The sequence below is a fragment of the Vulpes lagopus genome, chromosome 5, assembly GCF_018345385.1.
Source record: "Vulpes lagopus strain Blue_001 chromosome 5, ASM1834538v1, whole genome shotgun sequence".
In the NCBI taxonomy this organism is placed as follows: Eukaryota; Metazoa; Chordata; class Mammalia; order Carnivora; family Canidae; genus Vulpes; species Vulpes lagopus.
Genome location: NC_054828.1, coordinates 53,213,671 through 53,234,965, shown reverse-complemented (window position 1 = coordinate 53,234,965; position 21,295 = coordinate 53,213,671). Strand labels below are relative to the sequence as shown.

At 57.8% G+C, this 21,295-nt stretch overlaps 2 protein-coding genes across 8 annotated transcripts; both read left to right on the top strand.

Annotated features, from left to right (window-relative positions):
- The first annotated feature begins 732 nt into the window (after window positions 1-732).
- On the top strand, window positions 733-5,130 carry CD207 (CD207 molecule). Its single transcript, XM_041754311.1, is given in 7 exon segments — window positions 733-890; window positions 975-1,091; window positions 2,430-2,804; window positions 3,368-3,519; window positions 4,487-4,605; window positions 4,981-5,066; window positions 5,069-5,130. Coding segments are annotated over 7 exon segments (987 nt in total). The 5' UTR covers window positions 733-814.
- A 6,491-nt stretch (window positions 5,131-11,621) lies between these two features.
- Window positions 11,622-20,680, top strand: CLEC4F (C-type lectin domain family 4 member F). 7 transcript variants are annotated; one of them, XM_041754098.1, is made up of 8 exons: window positions 11,626-11,765; window positions 12,056-12,145; window positions 12,485-12,601; window positions 12,829-12,975; window positions 14,857-16,011; window positions 18,501-18,652; window positions 19,443-19,561; window positions 20,251-20,680. In XM_041754098.1, exons 1-8 carry the CDS (start codon window positions 11,660-11,662, stop codon window positions 20,399-20,401), a joined length of 2,037 nt encoding a protein of 678 aa, XP_041610032.1. In that variant the 5' UTR covers window positions 11,626-11,659; the 3' UTR covers window positions 20,402-20,680. The 7 variants fall into 7 exon arrangements, with proteins under 7 accessions (XP_041610037.1, XP_041610036.1, XP_041610032.1 ...); XM_041754101.1 differs by having other exon boundaries at window positions 11,627-11,765; window positions 12,877-12,975; window positions 14,893-16,011; XM_041754100.1 differs by having other exon boundaries at window positions 11,627-11,765; window positions 12,877-12,975.
- Window positions 20,681-21,295: the final 615 nt, after the last annotated feature.

Below are 21,295 nucleotides of genomic sequence, written 5' to 3'. Positions count from 1 at the left end.
CTCGGTTTCCCGCGTGGCCTCTTCGCTGGTCCCTTGCTCCCAGCTTTCCCCCATCGGAGTGAACTTTCTCCAAGTCCCTGTCCTCGTCTGTCTTCGGCCTCAGGTCTTTCATTGGCTCCTTGTCACCTGCCTGCCGCCGTAAGCCAAAGTTCAAGCTTCTTAATCTACCCCAAGGGTCCTCAAGACCTGACCCCCGGGGCCCATGAGCCGTTCCCTCCGGCTCCCGTCACACTCCACGTTCTGCCACCGCCACAGGCCCCTGCTGTCTCATGCCCCCACTCCTAAATATGCTAACCCTTCCTCCTGGGACTGTCCCCTCTTGCACCGCCATTGGATGGTGTGTATTCTACGGTTGTGCTCATCCCCTCGTGTTGTCATCTACTTGCTCTGCTCTGTCCTTCCACCGGGTTGTGGGCTGCTGGAGCGCAGACATGACGTAGCCATCTCGGGTCCCCGTACGGCACCTGGCACCCCAGAGGCGCTTGGCAGGTACTTGTGGGATGGATGCCCTCATGGGTGATGCTGGGTGACGGGAGTCCTACAGGAGAAACAGGGTAGCCCTGGGACAAGGTGGCTGAAGTGTCGCGTAACAGGCCCTGGAGGAGAGAACCAGCGGCCTCTTCCTGAGAGCCCAGGACGTCGCGGGGTGGGGAGGACGAGCTGTGGCTGAGGCCAGGCAAGGAGCCTAAGCCAGAAACGGGAATTTTGGGAAGCCACGACCACCTCTGTGGGGCCCTTTCCCGTTTCTTCTGGATAAGAGGCCCTCAGGGGGGCAGCCGGGGGAGCCCCTGTGCTCCGGGGGTGAGCACGCGGGATGAAGGCGGCCGAGAGCGAGGGTCCGGATGTGCACTTCGCGGTGGACAAGCAGAGCATCTCCCTGTGGCCCCGAGGCAAGAGCAGCCTCTGCTCCGGATCTGCCTCCCGCTCTGTCCTGCTGTCGGCGGCCCCAACAAACGCTGCTTCTTCTCCTGCAGAGCCTCGTCCCGACACAGGCCCGTGTCCCGTCCCGAGGACGCCGTTGGTGGTCCGGGCCTCGGCCGTCGTCCTCCTGCTGGGCCTCAGCGCATCCGTCCTGCTGCAGGCCGCTCTCTGTGAGTCCTTGGGGTTCACCGTCCCAGCTGGGGCCTTCTCCACAGCCAGCCAGCTCCCTCAACACCCTGACCCTCTCCTGCCTGCTGTCCAGGTGTCCCCCACCTCTGGCTTTTCCGTTGGTCTCATGTCTCCTCTTCCCAGGTGCAGTCACAGGGTCCCCTGTCCCCAGTGAGATGAGCTGCCGCTCTCTCCCTCCCGGTTGTGGGGACACCCTGATTGGGATCAGCACCTGCATGTTTGTGCTCAAGGAAATGCTCTTTTGTGCCCAGGCAACATTCACCCATTTCTTCATCTCACATGTCCGCCCGACCCTAGCTGTGCCCCTTTTATTTGGAGCCTCGTGGGCAGTCGCTAACAGTGAGTGAAGCGTTTCCTGGCCCCACCAAAGGACTCCTGCCTGCATCCTCAGCCTCAGCTGACGAGGTGGAGAATCTCCCAATGAGCTGACCGATGCCACCAGGACCTCCTCACGCTCTCTTCTTCCTTCTTCCCATTCCTGCAGAGGTCCCATCAGGGGAGACTTCCTGCTCGTTCACTGGACGTGTGGCTTCTCTCTCCTCCTCTTCTGCTTTGCCAGCCCCTCATGCTCTCTGCTCCCAGAGCCTGCTCCCTCCTACCAGGTCTCCAGAAAGCAGAGGGAGGGAACATCTGTCTTATCCCTTCAAGGCTTTGGGATGTATTTGGTCTCAGACCTGGAGCCTCTGAGCAGAGTTTCCTCTTGGGTTGTTGTTGGTCTCTCCTATCTGGCACCCAAGCCTGTGACCTAGCAGAATACGACGGTGGGTGGGACACGGGAAGGGAAGAAATGGTTTCCTAATTCCCTCTTTCCATATTCGCTGGAGAAGAAGCCACTTCCAGATTGGAAGTCCACATGGCTGGCCCCCATCGTGGCCACAAGGGGCCTGTGGGCAGATGTGGGAAGGGTGCGGCCTTAGCTGATGCCCCTGCAGGGCCTCTGAAAGGAGAGAGCTGGGCTGCAAGAGATGGAGCCCCCCGGGATGCAACCAGGGGGTATCTAGGGCACCCTCTGTGCCCTGAACATGCAAAGAAAACTTAGGACTGGGTACTAATTCCCACTTCTTCTCCCCTGGGAGGTCCTCCAAAGAGTCTTGTTTTAGTCGTCTCTGCATTATCTGCATCTGCAAGAGTTCTCAGCCAGGGCTGGGCGCCCATTCCATGTGTGTTGACATGAGCACATTATGAATGAATGCAGGGTGAGCAACAGGTCTTTGGGTAGCTTGAGCCTATCCCCTCCTTTCCCTTCCTTTTATCATCCTGACAACACCCCCAGTCCCTGGGAATCCCCTCGGCTGACCTCTTGACTTTCTCAAATCCAGATCCCTGGTTTATGTGCAGAATGTCAGACGTGAAGACCAATGCCCAGTTGCTCAGAGGCCGCGTGGACAACATCAGCGCTCTGGGTTCTGAGGTTAAGAGGAATAGAGGCGGCGTGGAGGCAACGCGCATTCAGGTCCAGATGGCGAATGCCAGCCTGGATCACGTGCGTTCTCAGGTCCGGAGGCTGGAAACCGGCGTGAAGGAAGCCAAAGCACAGATCCAGATGTTAGCAAGAAGACGGGAGGAGGTCAATGATTTAAATGCCCAAGTTCCAGAGTTAAAAAGAGAGTTGGACAAAGCCTGTTCTTTAAATGCAAAGGTCCGGGGACTCCAAAGCAGTTTGGAGAATATCAGCAAGTTGCTCAAACAGCAAAGTAAGTGACTCAGAAAAGCAGCTGAAAGCCGCCCCATGGCCGTGGAGACTCAGCAGCCTCCGCGAGGCCATCGGGTGGGCATTCGTGGAGGGAAGGGGTTGGGGCCGAACGGGCGGCCAGCACTCAACGGTGGGGTCGGAGGACGAGGGGTTGCTGGGCAGAGAAGGGCCAGGCACCAGCACGGCCCTCACACCAACGCGCTGGGGGTGAAAGCGTTAGGGAGTCTCTGTTCTGCCCCCAAACTGGCCATTTACCCGTTAAGTTCCTCCCCGAAGCTGGAGGCTCAGCCACGTGTGATGCCCTGCGGAGAACGGCTTCCCCTCGGGGGAGAGACAGACTCTCCATCAATGTTTCTACCTTTCCCTTACCGGAGCCCAGAGACTCGACTGCTCTCAGCCAGGCCTTCAGCAGGTGAGGCAGGGGCCCTGAGCCCGCACCCCAGGACCCCAGGACCCCAGGACCCCAGGGCCCCAGGGCCCCAGGGCCCAGCCCTATTCCCTGCTCCACTTGAGAGCCACCCCCAACACGGATGCCCGTGTTCACGTCTTGCCCTTATTCTCCAGATGACATTCTGCAGATGGTTTCCCAAGGCTGGAAATACTTCAAGGGGAACTTCTACTACTTTTCTCAAGTCTCAAAGACCTGGTACAGTGCCCAGCAGTTCTGTATGTCCAGGGATTCACAGCTGACCTCAGTGACCTCACAGAGTGAACAGGTGAGTGCTATTGCAACGGGCTCCGGGAAGGGGGCGCCTTAATAGCTGTATAAGCAGGATGGGCAAGATTAGGGTGCAGTGGCAGAATCCCCAAGTGTCAGCGACCTAGCAGTGGAGGCTTGCTGCTCAGTTCCACGGCTTGTCCAGCAGAGGCCTGCAAGGGGTTGTTCCCATGTGCTTCCCCACGGACCTATGCATCCCGAAAGGGACGTCATCCCAGCGCGTGTCCCCACGATTCCGAAGCAGGGAAAGGGAACGCGGCGAGCCCTGTGTCGGCTCTCAAGCTTCCGCCTGCAAATATCAGACACGTCTGCTCACAGCTCATCGGCCAGAGCGAATGATGCGGTAGTTCCAGCTTCGGGAGGGCGGGAGGGGCCATCTTCCCACGGGCCCAGGAAACAGACGCGTTTGTGAACGGGGTTAATAGCCCCACGCAAGCCAGGAAGTGTCCTGTGTGGCCAGCGGGACACTGAACCAGCCCCTTCATCGGGGAGGTGGGCTGGGAGAGCAGCAAAGAGGTGTGCTCTCGAGCCAGAATCTGGAGCCCAGCCCTGCCCACAGCTAGTCCTAGAGCCCCGGGCCGCTGACCTAACTTCCCGAGCTTCGCCTGTTAATCAGCGAGATGCACATGACACGTCCCTGCTTCCGAGGACCGCTGAGTAGGTGCCTACGCGCTCACAGCATTCAGGCGTCGTGATCTGGGCCCTTCTCCCGGGGCCCCTGCTCTGGGGTTCCGCTGAGTCCTCCTCGTGCTCTGGCACCTGTTTCCTGAGAAGAGCCTCAGTCTGTTACTTGTGGGGCCAAAACAAAGCAGGATTTGGAAGGTGGACTCTGGCTGGGGCTAGGAAGGGACTTGAGAGGGGTCAGTGTGTGGTGTGTGGGGCGGTCCCCGAGGACAGGCGGAGGAGCTCCAAGGGGCCGACGTGCCAGCTGAGCGGAGCGGCGCCTCCCCCTCTGCCCCCTGCAGGAGCTCCTGTACAGGACGGCAGGTGGACTTTCCTACTGGATTGGCCTGACCAAAGCTGGGAGCGAGGGGGACGGGTCCTGGGTAGATGATGCCCCATTTGACAAGGTCCAGAGTGCACGGTAAGCCCGGGGGCTCCTTCCCAGCCTGGCCTTCCTGGGCCGGGGCCAGGGCGCACAGGTGGGGTGACTCCGGGGCTTGTGGTCCTTCCCTGGCCTCGGGCGGCAGGAGCGCTAAGCTGAGATCCAGCGCACCTGTGCCACTCGTTGCCTGTGGGACTGGGGACGAATCCGTGGCCTCTCCGTGGCCTCCTCGGGAGTGGAGTGACCTCCCCTGGGGGAGTGACGACACATTTAGAGGTTGACAGCTCACCAGCCCCCTTCCTCTCAGGCATGTGTGCGAAAACGTGATGCTTCCCCCCAGGACCAGAGCTGGGACTGAGGTCCCTCATTTCTTCGTCGGAAACAAAATTGTTTTGTTTTTTTTTCCTCTGGCAGGTTCTGGATTCCAGGTGAGCCCAACAATTGTAAGAACAATGAACACTGTGCTGATATAAAGGTGTCCTCTCTTGAGTCATGGAATGACGTCCCTGTGACAGCACGCTCTTCTTCATCTGTAAACGGCCCTACAGCCCATCGGAACCATGACGGGCCTGGCCCCAAGCTCGCGTGTTCAGCTGCAATGCTTGTCAAACTCGAGAAAACGCCCCTCTTTCTTCCAATCCCAGGGGGACTTTGCACCTTCATCTTTCTGGCTTCGGAATTGTGCACAGAGGCGCCCTGGAGGTCACCGGCTGTGGCTGGGAGCTCTCCGGTCGGTGCCATCGAGGCAGCTGGCATAAAGGGCGAGGAGGGCGGAGAGGACTTAGAAGGTCACACTGCCCAGGACGGCCATCGGGGTCTTGGGTTCCAGGTCCCTTCAGAGAAGCCGCAGTTTTATCACATGAAAGTGGCTTCACAACATGCAAACAATGTCTAGGACTCTTCCAGTTCGTCCCACAGAGTTCCCAGCTGCGTGGGGGCCGTGCTGTTCTCAGCGGGAAGAGCTGTGCGCCCGGTGACCCCGTCCAGGCCCCATCCCCGTTGCCTCTGCATCCACGTCCCCTGACGTGTGAGCCCCTCTCTGAGCGGGGGCACCTGGTTCAGGTCGGGGGCTGGCGTGGGAAACAGGGCCCTTTGGAGCTGGACCAGTATCCACGCTCCTTCTCGCTCCCGCCCACTGGGCAAGCTCTGTGGCCCGGCCCTGTGTTCTGCGCCCCCCGTGCCCCCGCGCCCCTGTGCACCCCGAGCACCCCTCTGCATCAGCTCCCGACATCCCCTTCCCGTGGCATCTCGTCTCTGCCCCGCGGGTGCAGAGGAAGAGGTTCCCCGTCCCCAGAGGGCTCGCCTGGGAGCCGTATCAGAATCCAGCGTGTTGTCCCTGTGAGTGGGTCCCTGGCTGTCCGGGGAAGCGCGGGCAAGGCCACCGGCTCTGCGGGCATGAAGCTCTGGGGGACCCCCAGGAAGAGCTGGGAGCTCAAGGCGGACAGGCGGCAGCCAAATGCCCACACTATGACGGCGCGTCCCGAGGCTTTTACTGAAATAAAGGAGCGCGAGCCCTGCAGTGTCTCGACCCCCTCGGAGGTCTTCCGTCTGCGATGCTCCCTGGACCGTGTTCCGTGGCCTGGCTCTGCTCCGGGGAGGCCCGGCAGCGTTGCCCTCCTCACGAAGACCCTGCTCCCGGGCTTCGGGTCTACACCCGCTCTGCGGGTCGAGGTGGGGATGCAGGCGGGGCCGTAGCCGCCGGGGCGGGAGCGGAGGGGGCAGGAAGGACGGGGCGTGAGCACAGGGGTGGCTCCGCGGGGCGCCCCCGTCTCCCTAGGGCCTCGGCAAGCCCTCAGCAGGGCCCGGTCAGGACGTTTTTCTTTTACTGGGACCAACGGGCTGTGTCCTGGCTGCTAAGGGCTCAGGCTCAGGGCAGAGGCATTCGGAGGAAGCTTGAAGAAACACGGGCTAAATGGGATTTCTAAGATCCGGCCACGGATAAGGGATGGGCGGCGTGATCGTGTCCACGCAGGAGCTTTTGCGGGCGGTTCCAGAGACCGCTGGGGTCTGAGGGCCCGGGCCTGTCGCCAGGGAGGACGGGCGAGCCGAGGCGGCCACTGCGGGCGACAAAGAACCCTTGTGCGCGTTCACCAAGAACGATCTCGTTCCTCCTCGTGATTCCAAGTAGCCAGTCCGGGGAGCACCGAGTCCCCTCCCGGGGCGGCTCCGCGGCCGGAGCTCAAGCTGATGCGGAAGCCAAACAGCAGCTGCTGCCAGGAAGCTTTCCCGTTGTGTTTCCGCCGGCGCTGCCCTCGACGCCTTAGTCCTGAGGCCTGGGCTGCCGTGTGAGAAGCACGCGGCCCTACTGCGCGGCCCCTGTGCACCCCGAGGTGGCACCTGTCCCCGGGGCTGCCGGCTCAGAAGCTTGCGCCGTAGTGCCCGTCCTTCCCCTAACTAACCGAGAGCCCCCTGTTCTCACCCGACGTCACCCTGCCTCGCTACTGGGCCAGCGACATCCACCCAGCCTTCAGCCTAGTGGCTTCCCCTAACCCACCTGCCCACCCACCCAGGAAACCACCCCAACAGGCCAAACATATCCCCCTGCAGGAGTCAGGGCCACTGTGTCGTCTTGTCGCCACCACACCTGCCTCCACGGTCCTTGTGGGTCCACCGTGCTCGCAGGTGTAGCCCCGTGGGCCCCTCGGTGTGGGGTGGCCTTCTCCTCCCGCCTGCGAATCACAACTAAGAGACGACTGTCAGCCTCCCCGTTCGGTGTGAGACGTCGTCATCTGTTTCATCAGCTTCCTCTGTGTAGGGCAGGAGACCCCCCTCGATCCTATGGGCTGAACGCTTGTGTCCCCACAAAATTCATATGTTGAAATTCTAACCTCCAACATGATGGGGTGGCAGGTGGGGCCTGTAGGAGGTAATTAGATGATGGACTTCGGTGTCTGTCTCAGGTGTGGGTGGGCATCCTCAGCACCTGGCTCCTTGGCTCACGGACACCATAATACTCCTAATGAAATTCTAGGAATTTTCCTTTGTCAGATGGAAAGTTGGGAGCCAAGGACAGGTGAGACCTTTGTCACATCCAGCCTGTAGACTTTTTTTTTCAGATTTATTTATGTATTTATTCATAGAGATGCAGAGAGAGAGAGAGGCAGAGACACAGGCAGAGGGAGAAGCAGGCTCCATGCAGGGAGCCTGACGTGGGACTCGATCCCGGGTCTCTAGAATCACGCCACCCGGGCTGCCCCAGCTTGTAGACTTCTTGGATCTTGGTGATTTTTCTTCCTGAATCGGTAGGCACGGTCCTGGACACACCGTCCTGCGGTGTCCTTCCACGTGGGAAGAGGGACAAGCAAGTGCCTCTATCATAAGGGCACTAATCCCGCTTATGAGGGCCCCACCCTCGCAGCCTCATCCCTCCCAAAGGCCCCCCCCTCCTAACACCATCGGGTTGGGGGTTAGTGTTTCAACACACAGATGTTATCACTTCAACGCACAGACGTGCAGACCACAGCCATCCCCGTGGCAGCGCACGGCAGGAGTGGGGAGTTACGCTCCACTTTCCTGAAGATCGAGTATCTACATGAATTATTTGGAATTTTTTCTGCATGGGAGATATATGTAGTTGTCTATTTATCCGAATATTTATTTTGTCAGTATGGATTCATGGGGTTTTGTACTTTAGGTTATAGTGCAATACAACCTTATTCATTTTCTTGCTCAAATTGTCCCAGATTTGGCAAATAGGAGCGCTTCCAGATGGCTCCTGTGTGTTTTTTGATGTTCCTTCATCAGTTTTTAATTTTATTTATTTATTTATTTATTTTTTCTTCATCAGTTTTTTAAAAAGCATCTCTTGGGGATCCCTGGGTGGCTCAGAGGTTTAGCGCTGCCTTTGGCCCAGGGCCTGATCCTGGAGTCCCGGGATCGAGTCCCACGTCGGGCTCCCTGCATGGGGCCTGCTTTTCCCTCTGCCTGTGTCTCTGCCTCTCTCTCTCTCTCTACGTCTATCATAAATAAATAAATATTTAAAAAATAAAAATAAAATAAAAAGCGTCTCTTTACTTCCAGGAACAACATGATGCTCCAGGTTCATTTTGTGTATTTCTTGCCCTGGTCCTAGAATCAGCTATTTCTCCAAAAAGCCCTGGTTTCAACTTTTTTTCTTTCTCTTTTCTTTCTTTCTTTTTTCTTTCTTTCTTTCTTTCTTTCTTTCTTTCTTTCTTTCTTTCTCTTTCTTTCTTTCTTTCTTTCTTTCTTTTCTTTCCTTTTTTTTTCCTTTTTTTTCTTCTTTTTTTTATAATGATATTAGAAACCAAGGTCTGAACGCTATGTGTGGCCACTGCAGCTGGGATGTCGTTGCTTCCTCTTGGCTGGGGGAGCTAGGTAATGTGTATGTGGATACCTGATGTTTTAATTTTTATTTATTTATTTATTTATTTATTTATTTATTTATTTAAATTTTATTTCTTTATTTATTCATGAGAGACCCAGAGAGAGAGGCAGAGACACAGGCAGAGGGAGAAGCAGGCTCCATGCAGGGAGCCCGACACGGGACTCCATCCCAGGACCCCAGGGTCATGCCCTGGGCTGAAGGCGGCACTAACCACTGAGCTCCCCGGGCTGCCCTGATGTTTTTAAAGATCTTTCCGCCCGCCGTGTGGTGACAAGACTTGATGGGGGCAAGACTGGGGGCAGGGGGAATAGTTAGGAGACGAACTGGGTGAAAGCGGGTGAGACGGGGCCCTGGGGCTGCGACGGGAGGGACTGTCACTGTTGTTGGACCTGCTGTGGGATGCAGAGTTGGGACCCTTTGTGTGGCTGGCCGCTCACGTCATGCCCCGAAGCTGCCTGTCTCCGGCCCCTCGTGCCCATTGAGCCCAGCGGGAGGGCCGGGACCACCCTCCCCAGAGCCGCCTCAGCAGTTCCAGGCCTACAACCTCACAGCTTTGCAGCTTTGGAGGAGCGAAGTCCCTTTTCCGACGGTTCCCACAGAAGTCCAGCATTGGCTCACGTGCCCCGGCCTGAAGCGAGAACAGGCATCGGGGGGCTGGACTACGCTGATCCAGCCACGATCTCGTTCCTGGGGCTGGGGGTTGGGTGTGGCTTGGCCTCCCCTCTACTGGACAGACTGAGCAGGAGGGCAGGGTGGTTCTCAAGACGAAGGCCCAGAGAGGGATGCCGGGGAGCTGACCGGAGACCGAGCTCTCAGCTGCTGAGGCCCAGCGTGCAGGCTGCAGGCCTCCCCCTTCCACCCAAACTGCGGGATCTAGCTACGTCCTGGAGGACAGCTGGCCTCCCTGTGCCATTAGGGTTGACATGGGTGACTGAGAAGCTTCTGCACCAGGGGTCTGAGCCTCTAGGGGTGTGGCCCTGAGCCCTTCCATAGGTCAGGAGAAGCCAGCGTGCAAGAGGTGCCAGCGGACGGGTGGCTCTGGTAGTCACGTCTAACATGTCCGGAGAACGGAGCCTCTCGGCAAGGCTGTGGCCACCTCGGGTGTTTGCTGCCGGCAGACAGTGTTCTTGCAGCACAAAGAGGAGCCTGTGACCGGGAGGAGGACGAGGACAGAGAATTAGGGCAGGATCGGGAGCCCCACTGGTCACGCGCGAGGCCACCACCTCTGTGGGACCGTGTCCTCGCCCGGCCCAGGCTGCCCTTCCAGTTCTGCTTTACAGGCTCCCTCAGCTCTGAGGCCCCGGGAGGAGGCAGTTCCTGGGTGGGCCTGGCCTCGGCCCTTCCCCAGTGTGGGGAAATGGAAACCAAGGCAGGCTCCTGCTTTCCTTCTGTGACCCCAGGGCCTCTTCCCAGAGGCGAAGGGGCTCACTGGACTTCCGGGGCGTCCGGAGGGGCTGCTGACTGCTCCAGAAATGGGTGCCTTCACGTTCCTCCTGCGTCCTTTCGTCTCGGGTCAGATTTCAACGGACAGGAGGTAGCAGGCCAATGGGTGCTCACACACACACCCACACACACGCACACACACACCACTGCCGTGGCGTCATGAGCCGGGTGTAGGCAACCACCCCCTTCCTGCACAGTCAGCTGTGTACTCAGATGGTTGCTGGCTGAGTTGACGGTGGCATCCACCCGATGCGGGGCTCCAGGGTCATGACCTGAGCCAAGGCAGATGCTCCACCGCTGAGCCCCCAGGCGCCCCCCCCCCCGGGGAAGTATTGATTCCGTTCACCTTTTACCCCCTTGGGGGCTGGGGACTCTGGGCTCACATGGCTCCACCAGGACACCTCACTTCCCTATCTTCTAAGCCCAAGCCCACAAGCAGCAGGGAACCCCCATCCCCGCCCCGAAGCAGGGAAGTTACTCACTGCAAAGCAGCTCGGTGGCTTACCCCTCAGTTTCTTTTTAGTTAGTCCCAAAGCGGATCAACGGAAGGGAGCGTGGATCCAAGCAGCTAGGGGGGCTAAACTGCATCAAGTTGGGGCCTGTTTGCTGTTTTCTGACGCCAGTCACTTCTCTGACATCAACTGTGTGGTCTGCGCGTCAAGTCAAATCTCACAATGACTTTTGGAGTTAGCACAGACCCCCTAGGTTAGGAGCCCAAGCCCACGAGATCGCCCCCACTGCAGACGGCACCTGCGGGTGGGGTCTCCAGGCATCCCACACTTCTGCACAGCCAACCACAAGTCTGGGGGCTCCCATGAGCCCCCCTCGGCTTTGAAAATTCACTAGAATGACTCAAAGAACCCAGAAAAACACTATGCTCACTGTTACAGGTAATGATGCTAGGTCCTAGCAAGCCCTTCCTTTGGTCTGTAGATTCCTACTACGCTGACCTGGTTCCCCCCGCCCTGACCTCCTGTTAACTTGAGAGCGTCTGGGGCTGTGGTTAAGAGTCGGGCACGGGTCACACAGACTTTCTGCAGCGCTGAGGAGGACCCCACCGCCTCCCGAGTGGCTGCTGAAGTGTTTGTGCCCCGGGGCCGAGGCTGGCTTTGGGGCCGTGCTGAGCTGGTGACCAGGGAGTGGGGCCAGGACCGGGGCTGACCGGCGCCTGGGGACCCGGAAGGACAGGACCCTATTGGGGCCCTTCTGCAGAGTCAGCGTGGGGGAGGCCCTAAGTCCGGGGCGTATAAGTCCGGGGTGCCGCAGCCTCACTTCCCTGCCCCGGGCGCACCGCACAGCTTGCCCATGGGGGGTGCGTGGTGGGGAGCAGCGCCGGAGGCCGAGGAAGAGATGGGTGGTGACAGGGTGCACTTCTGCACAGGCAGCCAGAGGGTGTCCCTGCGCGCCCCAGGTGAGAGAACCGGGGCGTCAGTCAGCGCATCCTCATTGGGGCGGCGCGCTTGGGCCCCAGCCCTCAGCATCTCCGCCAGCCCCTGGCAGGCAGGGCTCGGCCCCTCCCCAGCCCAGCGTCCAGAATCATAGGCAGGGGCTGAAGGTGAATCCGGTGGGGGCAGAGAGCCTGGTGCACCCCCCGTCTCTGCGTGAGGCCTCCCCAGACCCTTTCCCTGGGGGTCAGCACGGACCCCGTAGGGTAAGGGCTCCATCCCACGAGGTGGCCCCCTGTTCCGGTGGCACCTGCAGGCAAGCCCCACTTCTGCACAGACGACTGCAAACCTGGGGGCTCCCAGGACCCCCCTCAGCCAAGGGACCGGGAGTCCTGCTCTGGTCACGGTTCGTGGGCAAGCCCGGGCCCGGGGCTCAGAGGTCGGGCCCCTGCTCTGTCCCTCCCGCATCCCCCCTTCCGTCTTCCATGCAAACTCCCTGCCCTTGCCTTCCTTGCCGCCCTGTGCCCCGCACCCTCCGCACCCTCCGCACCCTCCGCACCCTCCTCCGGGTTCTGTGACCTCCCATTGCCCTTGTGCTGCCACCACGCCACGTGCTTTACTCCCCATCTCCGCAGTAAGCGTGGCCGGAGTTCTCATCCGCACCAGATAGGCCAGGCCCTGAGCCCAAGGGCTGGCCCCGTGCACCCGCTCGGGGCGTCGGGGCGGACGCTGGCTTCTCTCGCAGGGCCGGACTCGGCGGCGGGGGCTCCCGCGGCCCCCAGGAAGCTAAGGCTCGCTCAGACCACCGTGGCAGTTATGGCCGTGACTCTTGTCTCCTCGCTGGTGGCTCTCGTTGTTGTGGGTAAGCTCCCAGGTGACCTGAACCCCACTGACTCTGTCTTCCTGCAAAGGGCCCCCCGTAGTCGCATACCCTCTGCATACAGGCTCCCTGGGGCCCCAGGCCTGACCCAGATCTACCTGGGACTCCGCCAAGGCCCCGTCCAAGGGGCGTCTCCCAAGAGCAGAGAGCCACGGAGTGAAGTCTGAAGGGGCCATCGCCCCGTCGGCAGCCTGACGGGGCTGGGGCAGCCTCTTCCGCAGCGGCGGGGAGTGCTGACCCAGCGATGGGGGTCCCAGTCCTGCAGAAGCCAGGATCCCCGCCCGAGCCCTTTCAGCAGTTTCAAGCCGGGACTCCGGGAGACACGGCCGCGGCCCAGCTACCCGCGGAGCCGCACGGTGAGTGCACAGGGCGGTCGGGCTCTCCCTGGCGCCTCCTTTGCCCCTGCACGGGTTCCAGTTTTCTCACAAGAAGATACAACCATTTTTTAAAAAACAGCCTTATTAAAAAAAATAAATAAATAAAAAACTGAGGTGTCCCTGGTACCTAATAAAGCACAGTATTTAATACACTCTGATGAGCTTTGCTTCCTGCATATACCGAAAGCCTCACACGGTCAAGGTAAATATGAGCATATTCGTCACCGCCCCGTAAAGTTTACTCGTGCCCTTTGTCCTCCTCCCCTCTCCCCGCCTCTCTTCATCCCCAGCCCACCACCTATCTACCTGCGGTAACAGAGATTAGTAGGCTTTTTCTGGAGTTTTATATTAAAGGGATCCCGTGCTATGTACACTTTTTGGCCCTTTATCAGTGTGTAATCTGCAAATATTTTCTCGCACTTAATGGTTTGTCTTTTCCTTCTCTGAACAAGATTTAAATCTAAATAAAGTCTAATTTATCTTTTTTTTTTTTTCTTTTATGGATTGTACCATTAGTTCCACACTGGAAACCTATCCCAAGGTCACAAAGACATTTACCTACGTTTCCTCCGGGAAGTTTTACACTTCTTGGTTTTTATGTTTCAGTCTATAATTAAATTTTGAGTTAAGCCTTATATGATGATGTGAAGCCTAAAGTTAATTTTTATTTCACCTGTGGATATAACAGTTGTTACGGCGCCATTTGTTGAAAAGATTATCATGAATTACTTTTGTGTCTTTGTTGAAAATCAGTTGTCCATTTATCTGTGAGTCTATTTCTGGATTCTTTATTCTGTTCCACTGATGTATTAGTCTATCTTTACAAGACAGAGTATTTGGATTTATCTTCAAGGGCCACCTGGCCCCACCTGGCCTTACCTCAGCATAGGGGCTGAGACCTCATACGTTTACTTAGGTAGGGCATGAGGAATGGGGCAGGAATCTTCCAGAAGGGGTCCCTGCCTACTTAGGTTCTTCTCCCCATCCCTGAGGGAAGGCTGGAATCAAGAGTCTTAGACCATAAATGTCCAAATTAAGGTCTCAGCTTGCGAGGTGAGCAAAGGGTGCTAGGCGGACCTGAGGCAGCTGCGGTGGGTCTCGGGGGGACAGTCAGGCAAGTGAAAGGAGCTACCAGTTCCCTGAACGACCCTAGTGACCAGGGCTTTCACTCAGGTCTCCATCCTCAAGCGACTGTGTCAGGCCCCTTGCTCTATGTGACACGGGATGTGCCAGCCCTTTAGAAGGCCCTTCGCTCAAGGTCTGGGGTCACCTGGAGGGCCTCCACCACAGCCCCGGGTGCAGACTGAGCTCAGTCCTTCCTCTGCAGGGACCTATTTGGTTTACTTTCTGGACTTTGTGATCAGAAAACTCCTTTTGTGGTCTACACGGTCCTCAGGAAGTGACGGTGGTGAATCAAGAGGCCTCGTGCTTGGTGTACGACTATAGGGGAGCACTAAACATGGGCTTTATTCATACCTGATTTTTTTTCACAATGGCCTATTTAATGGTGAAATGTCAGTGGAGTTCTACTCCAGTCGCTTTCAACGATGTAATAAATTACCTTCAAGTTCAATTACGATGGCAAAATAACAAGCCTGACCAGCGTGACTCTAGTGGGAGCTAGTTTACAGGAGGCAGGGATTTCAATCCTTCCATCCCTCAGTTCATGGGGGACAGTTAAGTAGACCTTTATTTATTTTATTTTTTGGCTCAAAATCTCCGGTGGCCATTCCCAGGGTCTGGGTGGCTGCAGTGAGCAGGAGGCTGCTTGATCACCAGGGCTGTGCCTTAGACGTTTCCCTTAGAAAATGTAAGAACACAATAGTTGGCCCATATAACAAATGCTTACCTGTGTAATAGGCCTCTGTGGCTGCCTTCTCCATTTCCTCCCTCCAGATCCCCACCGCTCTGACGCGCTGGCAGGGTTGCAAGAGACTATCCAGATGTTTAAAAGCCATGTGGAGAATTCCAACACCTGGAGCACAGAGATCCAGATGTTGACTTGCAGAGTGGACAATGTCAGTTCTCAGATCCAGGTGCTCAGTGGGCATCTGGAAGATGCCATTGCTGACATCCAGATGGTAAAAGGCATTCTACAGGATGCCAATACCTTGAGTTTCCAGACCCAGATGTTGAGGAGTTCGGTGGAAGGGGCCAGTGTGGAGATCCAGAAGCTAAAAGGAGATCTGGAAAATGCAAATGCTTTAAATTCCCAGACCCATAGCTTCTTAAAAAACAGTTTAGAAAATGCCAGCATTGGTCTCCACATGCTGAGTGGAGGCTTAGGAAACGCCAACACTGAAATTGCAATATTGAAGGCAGGGCTGAAAATGGCAAATGCCCAGGCCCAGTGGGCAAACAGTAGTCTAAAGGATGCTAATGCTCAGATCCATGTTTTGAGAGGCCAACTGGCTAGTGTTGATGAGTTAAGGGCTAAAAACCAGGTTTTAAGAAGCAGTTTGGAAGGAGCCAATGCTGAGATCCAGAGGGTCAAGGGAAGCGTGCAAAATGCCAATGCTTTAAACTCCCAGACCCAGACTTTTCTAAGAGGCAGTTTAGACAACACCAGCTCGGAGATTCAGTTATTAAGAGGTCATTTCAAAAGGACTGGTGATGAGATTCTCTTGTTAAAAAGAGATTTGGAAACAGTCACTGCCCAGACCCAGGTAACAAGCAACCATCTGGAGCGGACAGATGCTCAGATCCAATTATTAAAAACAGAGCTTGAAAATGCCAATGCCTTAGATCCCAAGATTCAGGTGTTAAGCAGTTATCTGAAAAATGCCAGCAGTGAGATACAGTCCCTAAAACAAAGAGTGGAAGCTGCTGCATCGTTAGTTTCCAAGACCCAGATGTTAGAGAGCAATCTGCAGAAGGCCAATGCCGAGAACCAGCAGTTAAAGTGGGATTTAGAGAACACCAAAACGCTAATTAAGAAAATCCAGGAGAAGCAGAACGGCCTGGAGACAATCCGTGAGGCCTTAGGTTCCCAGGAGCAGCTACAGAGGACCCAAAGTAAGTGGGATGGGAGAGTGTGGCTGGGGAGGTGGCCTCTGGGCGGGCACAGTCTTCTGTCCCTTCAGCCTTTCGCTTTACTTCATGCATTCTCCCCGGGAAGGAGGGTGGGTTCTGGAGAAGGGCTGAAGTCGCCTGAATAGGCTCAGAGTGCCTAGGCAGTGGTGGAAGCGGCATAAGGTAGTCATCCCTGCTCTCAAATGGCTTGTCATTTGGCCAGAGTGACAAAACAACACTCGAGAAACGAACGATGTGTGGGAGGCATGCAGGGAGGCGTAAGACGTGTTCTATAAGGGGCAGGTCTAAGAACTCGGGGCGGGGTGGGGGGGGGGGAAGCAAAAAGAAGGGAGAGAAAGGACCTTCCGAGGTTGACGTCCTCTGATAGAGAAAAGGGATCTTTGGAGTGGGGGAGAAAGGTTTTGGGGGAGGCAGGATCAAAAGATGCTTTGTGGAGAACCGAGTCCTGAAGGATTAGTAGGTGTTTGCCAAACAAGTAGGGTAAGAGGTTGGCAGGTACACAGGCCTGAAGATATGAAACCATGAGGTTCAGGAAACTTCCAGCAGTTCAGTCTGACTGGACTGTGGCCAAGAGGGCAGGTGATGATGAGGTGCAGGCTGAGAGGATAGCAGGCAGGGGCCAGAATGGTGGCTTTCAAACTGTTTTGAATAGAAACCCACAATTCATTTATACCGTGACCCAATATAATTTTGTGTCGCACACACACATTTCAAAGCCAAAGTTTTTACCACTCTGATATTTTATAATCTATTCTTTAATAAAAAAAACACACCTTGAAACTTCCCATGAATGGGTTCATGATTGTACTTTGAAAATCACTATGCTAGAAAGCTAGGTAGACTTGGAGAGACACCAGATGGATGTGGAAGGCCTCTGAGTTTGGGTTTTATCCTTTAGGAGATGAGGGTCTATTGGAGGGCTTCAAGAAGGCTGACCAGATGGGTCTCCATACTGAGAGGGGAGAAAAGAAGGGAGAAGAACAGTGAGATTTGGACATGCTGAGCCTGAGGTGCTTTGGGGATATTCAAGTGGCCGTCATCTGGAGGCTGTTTGGGGTGTAGGGGACGGGCGCTGGCTACAGACACAGCTGGGGGAGCCCTGGGTTCGTTGGTTCTGGTTATGGCAGTGGGAGTGGGGGGTTGTGCAGGAGACATATTGCTTTATGGGAAGAAAGCTGAGGGCAGAAACAGGAAGCCAAACTTCAGGTGGCAAGAAGGGAAAGCAGTGTTTTTTGAGGAGACTATCCGGGTAGGCAGTCTTAGAGGCAGAAGGAGAACCAGGGGGTGTGCAGTTGGGGAGGCTACGGAAAGAGAGAATTTTGAGAAGGAGGTGGCTAGTGCTGGTGAATGAGCTCATGTAAGATAACCCATATGTGCCCACTAACTCTGGGCAATTAATAAGTCATTGGGAATGAAGTTCCTGTGGGGAGCAGGGTGGGCCCTGGGGGCAGAGCACCCACAGCAGGGTGTGAATGAGAGGAACGTGATGAGGCTGAGGTGGGGCATGGCATGGCAGAGGGAGGGATTAAAATACACATATCATTGTTATTTACATCGTAAAAACTCCGTATTAACAATAGACAATGTGCAGAGATTGAAAAAGAAAATGATGAGAAAATAACCACTTGTATATCCATGAACATTTCTATATTTTTAAGAAGACTTCTTTATTTGAGAGAGAGAGAGAGGGAGCAGGGATGGGGCAGAGGGACAGGGAGAGACTGAGCACAGGGCTGAGGTGGGGCTCGATCTCATGCTCCTGAGATCAGAGCTGAAACCAGGAGTTGGAGGCTCAACCAATTGAGCCACCAGGTGCCCGTCTACACTTCCTGCATGAGTCCACCTCTGAAATGAGTAATACATTATATGTCAATTAAGTGAGTTTAAATAAAAAGTTTTTTAAAGCAGGGTGTTGTAGTGGGGAGGGAGGGACGAGCTGAGAGCGAAAGAGGCTTGTGCTCACGGGATGAGCTTTCAGAGCTTGAAATTGGGGGGGTCAGATAGAGCAGGCCAGAGTCGGTGCTGGTGTGGGCAGCCGCAGGGGATGGAGGTGAGTGAAGGGAGTGGGGGTGCAGCGGGAGGGCGGTGCTGCCTCTTAGGTAAGGGAGAGGAGGGGAGGTGCAGGGGTAAGGGTGCAGCGGGGGGGGGGGGGGGGCAGGGGAAGGTACTGCCTCTTAGGGAGGGGTGGGGGGGTGTGAGGTGCAGGGGGCTGCGCAGTGATGGCAGCGAGTGGTACGAGAGGGCGGCGGCCGGGGGAAGCAGTCTGGGCAGCGAGGCCATCAGGGCACCCCGGGGTGCAGCCCGGTGTCCGGCCAGGGACAGGGGTACTGGGCTGGGGCTGGGGGTGCAGCCTCCCCGCGGCGCCTCTGGGGCCCTGGGCCTAAGCACCGTGCCGGCGCCTGTCCCGGGAGAGGTGGTGGAGCTCCTGGCTTCCCCAACCAACCGACCGACTGGCGTCACCTCCGCTCCAGATCAGCTTCTTCACCTGATCCTGCAAGGCTGGGAGGCCCACGGCGCCAGCTTGTACTACTTCTCTCACGTCAAGAAGTCCTGGCACGAGGCGGAGCGCTTCTGTGTGTCACAGGGAGCCCACCTGGCCTCGGTGACGTCGGAGGAGGAGCAGGTCAGCTTCGGGGTGCAGCTGTCGGGTGAGGGTGGGGTGGGGGGGTTTCGGGGCTCCGGCTTTCTTCCCCTCCCAGAGCTGGTGCAAGGCCTGCGTGCCTCATGTCACTCAGGGGACTCCCGGTGACTCAGGTCCCAGGGGCATCTTGCTCTGGAGGTACAAGGACTGACAGCTGACCTTGCTGTCCTCGAGAATGAGGGAGGCACCCAGAGCCCGCAGGTGCCCACAGGGAGGGAGGGCATTGGGGACTGTCCTTGGTGTGTTGGGGGCATCCTTCCCTCCCTTCCCCCCTCTCCCTTTAGCTTCTGCTCGGGTGTCAGTCCTGATGTGACATCCGTTAAGGCAGTGGCCGTGGAAGGCCCAGGAGCAGGGGACCCAGCCCCTTGGGACAGCCGGACACAGAGTTTGAGGACCAGCAAAGGCAGCGTAGCTGTGGGCCCCGGGGCCCTCTGCCGACGGCCCTACCAGAGTTCTCTAGGCCCTAAGCTGTTTGGTCCATCTCTGGAGCTGCCCCCGCTGTGGTTCTCCGGAGACCCTCCTCGTACGTCTGTCGAAGGACATGCGATGTTTTTTCAAATAAAATGCTTCTGGGCCGCGGCCGGGTCAGCGCTGTCTGGTGAAGCCGTCCTCAGGGCCCCGTGGGGAGGCTGGGCCTGGCTGAGGGGACGGACCCCGGGGCCTGCAGGGCGGCGGGCCTCACGCGTCGCCAGGGAGGGGACAGCAAGTTCCCCTCCACAGGGCTGGGGACCGGCTCCTGGCCCGTGTCTCACGGCCCCGCCCTTTGTCACAGGCCTTTCTGACGCGGTTCACGAGCGCGTCCCACCACTGGATCGGCCTCACGGACCGGGGCCACGAGGGCGTCTGGCGCTGGGCAGACGGGACACCGTTCAGCTCTGGCCGGAGCCCGGCGTGAGTCTGGCAGCGACCCGGCGCTCGGGCCCGGCCGTCTACACGCCGCAGCGCTGTGCTGGGGGCACACCGTGGGTCCGACGCGGGCGGCCGTGCGTGTGTGGTGGCGTGATCGTGGTCCTCGCTTGGACACCTCCACGGAGGGGCCTCAGTGCGGGATGGGCCTGGGGCCGGCAGGCAGCCTATCAGCGGGTCTTCCTGTGTTTTCATTGCTGTTTGTTGTTTGCCTGTCCTTTTTTTTTTTTTTTTAAGATTTTATTTATTCACTTGAGAGAGATTCAGAGAGTGAGCACGAGCGGGGAGGGGGCAGAGGGGGAGGCCGAAGCAGACCCTCAGCTGAGCAGGAGCTCGATGTGGGACTCGATCCCGGGACCCTGAGATCATGACCCGAGCCAAAGGTGGACACTTCGCTGCCTGAGCCCCCAGCGCCCCTGCTCTTTCCCTCCTAAGCCCTTCGAAGGCCCTGCCTCGGGGCGGGGGCCTCACAGCTTCAGACACCCTCCCATCCCTTGCCCCCCGGTAACCACAGACCACCTCGGCAGGGCCACCCTTGGGCTCCCTTGGCCCGGCTGCGTCCCCACCCAGGGCTTCCACGAGACGAGGGACCCGTATCACCCCGGCTCCTTATGTTATGGTCGGGGCAAGGGGCCCTTTCTTCGTCTGGCCGAGCCAAGCCCTCTTACTTCCAGGTTTTGGGGAAGCCATCAGCCAGACAACTGGCAGCACCAGGACGGCCAGACGGAGGACTGCGTCCACATGCAGCACAAGTGGAACGACATGCTCTGCGACACCCCCTATCACTGGGTGTGCAAGAAGCCCATCGGCCAACTCGTGGCCTGAGACGGGCCAGGAGGGAGGGCCGCGGCCACTGCCAGCCCTGCCCCCCCCCCCCGATGCCCTGTGGAGACCGCTGCACCCAGCCCGCTCCCCGGGGCTCCCTGTTCGGCCCTCTGTGTCCCCTGCTCGCCCTTTCATTTAGTCCTGCACACCCGCTAACGTCGCGTGACCCTGGGGGACCCCAGGGCTCCTCCAGGCCAGGGATTGCTGTGCCCCTGCGTCCCCCTCAGCTGCCAGCGCGGGCCTGAGACAGCGGCTCCCCAATAAACACTGACTAGTGCACGAGGGCTCTGGCTCGTCTGGCGAGGGCCGCCGCACCCTCTCCCCCTGGCGCGCTTCTCCTCCCTCGATGTCCCTCCTGAGCACGAACCGGGTTTCTGGGTCTGGCTGGCCTGGGGAAGAGCTGCGGAGGCTCCCTGGCTGCAGGGGTGAGGGCATCCCGGGTACCGACACCTCCCCTGCGGCCGGGCGCTGGCGCCGGACTGTGCGAGGCCCTGGAGCCACTCCGCGTGGCTTCGTCCTGTGGTAGCCCCCCTCATTTCCCTGCTGCAAACCTCGGGTGCTCTCTGGCTTTGGCGTCTTCTTGGGGCCCTGCCCCATGGACTCACAGCCCGGGAGCCCAGGGCAGGCTTCTGGGGCCCCGGCCTTCACGACTCCCTCCCCTCCGTGCTCCTCCCCAAACCCTGGCAGCTTGGGATCCTGGGGAGCTCAGCCCGCATGGCCGCTCCTCCTGCACTGGGATATGGAAAGGGCCTCCACGAAGAATCCCAGGCAGCTGGAGGCTCAAGCTGTCTGCTTCCCCACTCGGGAGCTCGGATTTCAGTTGTTCGATGTCTGAAAGCAATTGTTTCATCAACGGTTTCATGAATTTTGTCCAGTGTTCCCATTGCTGACGGC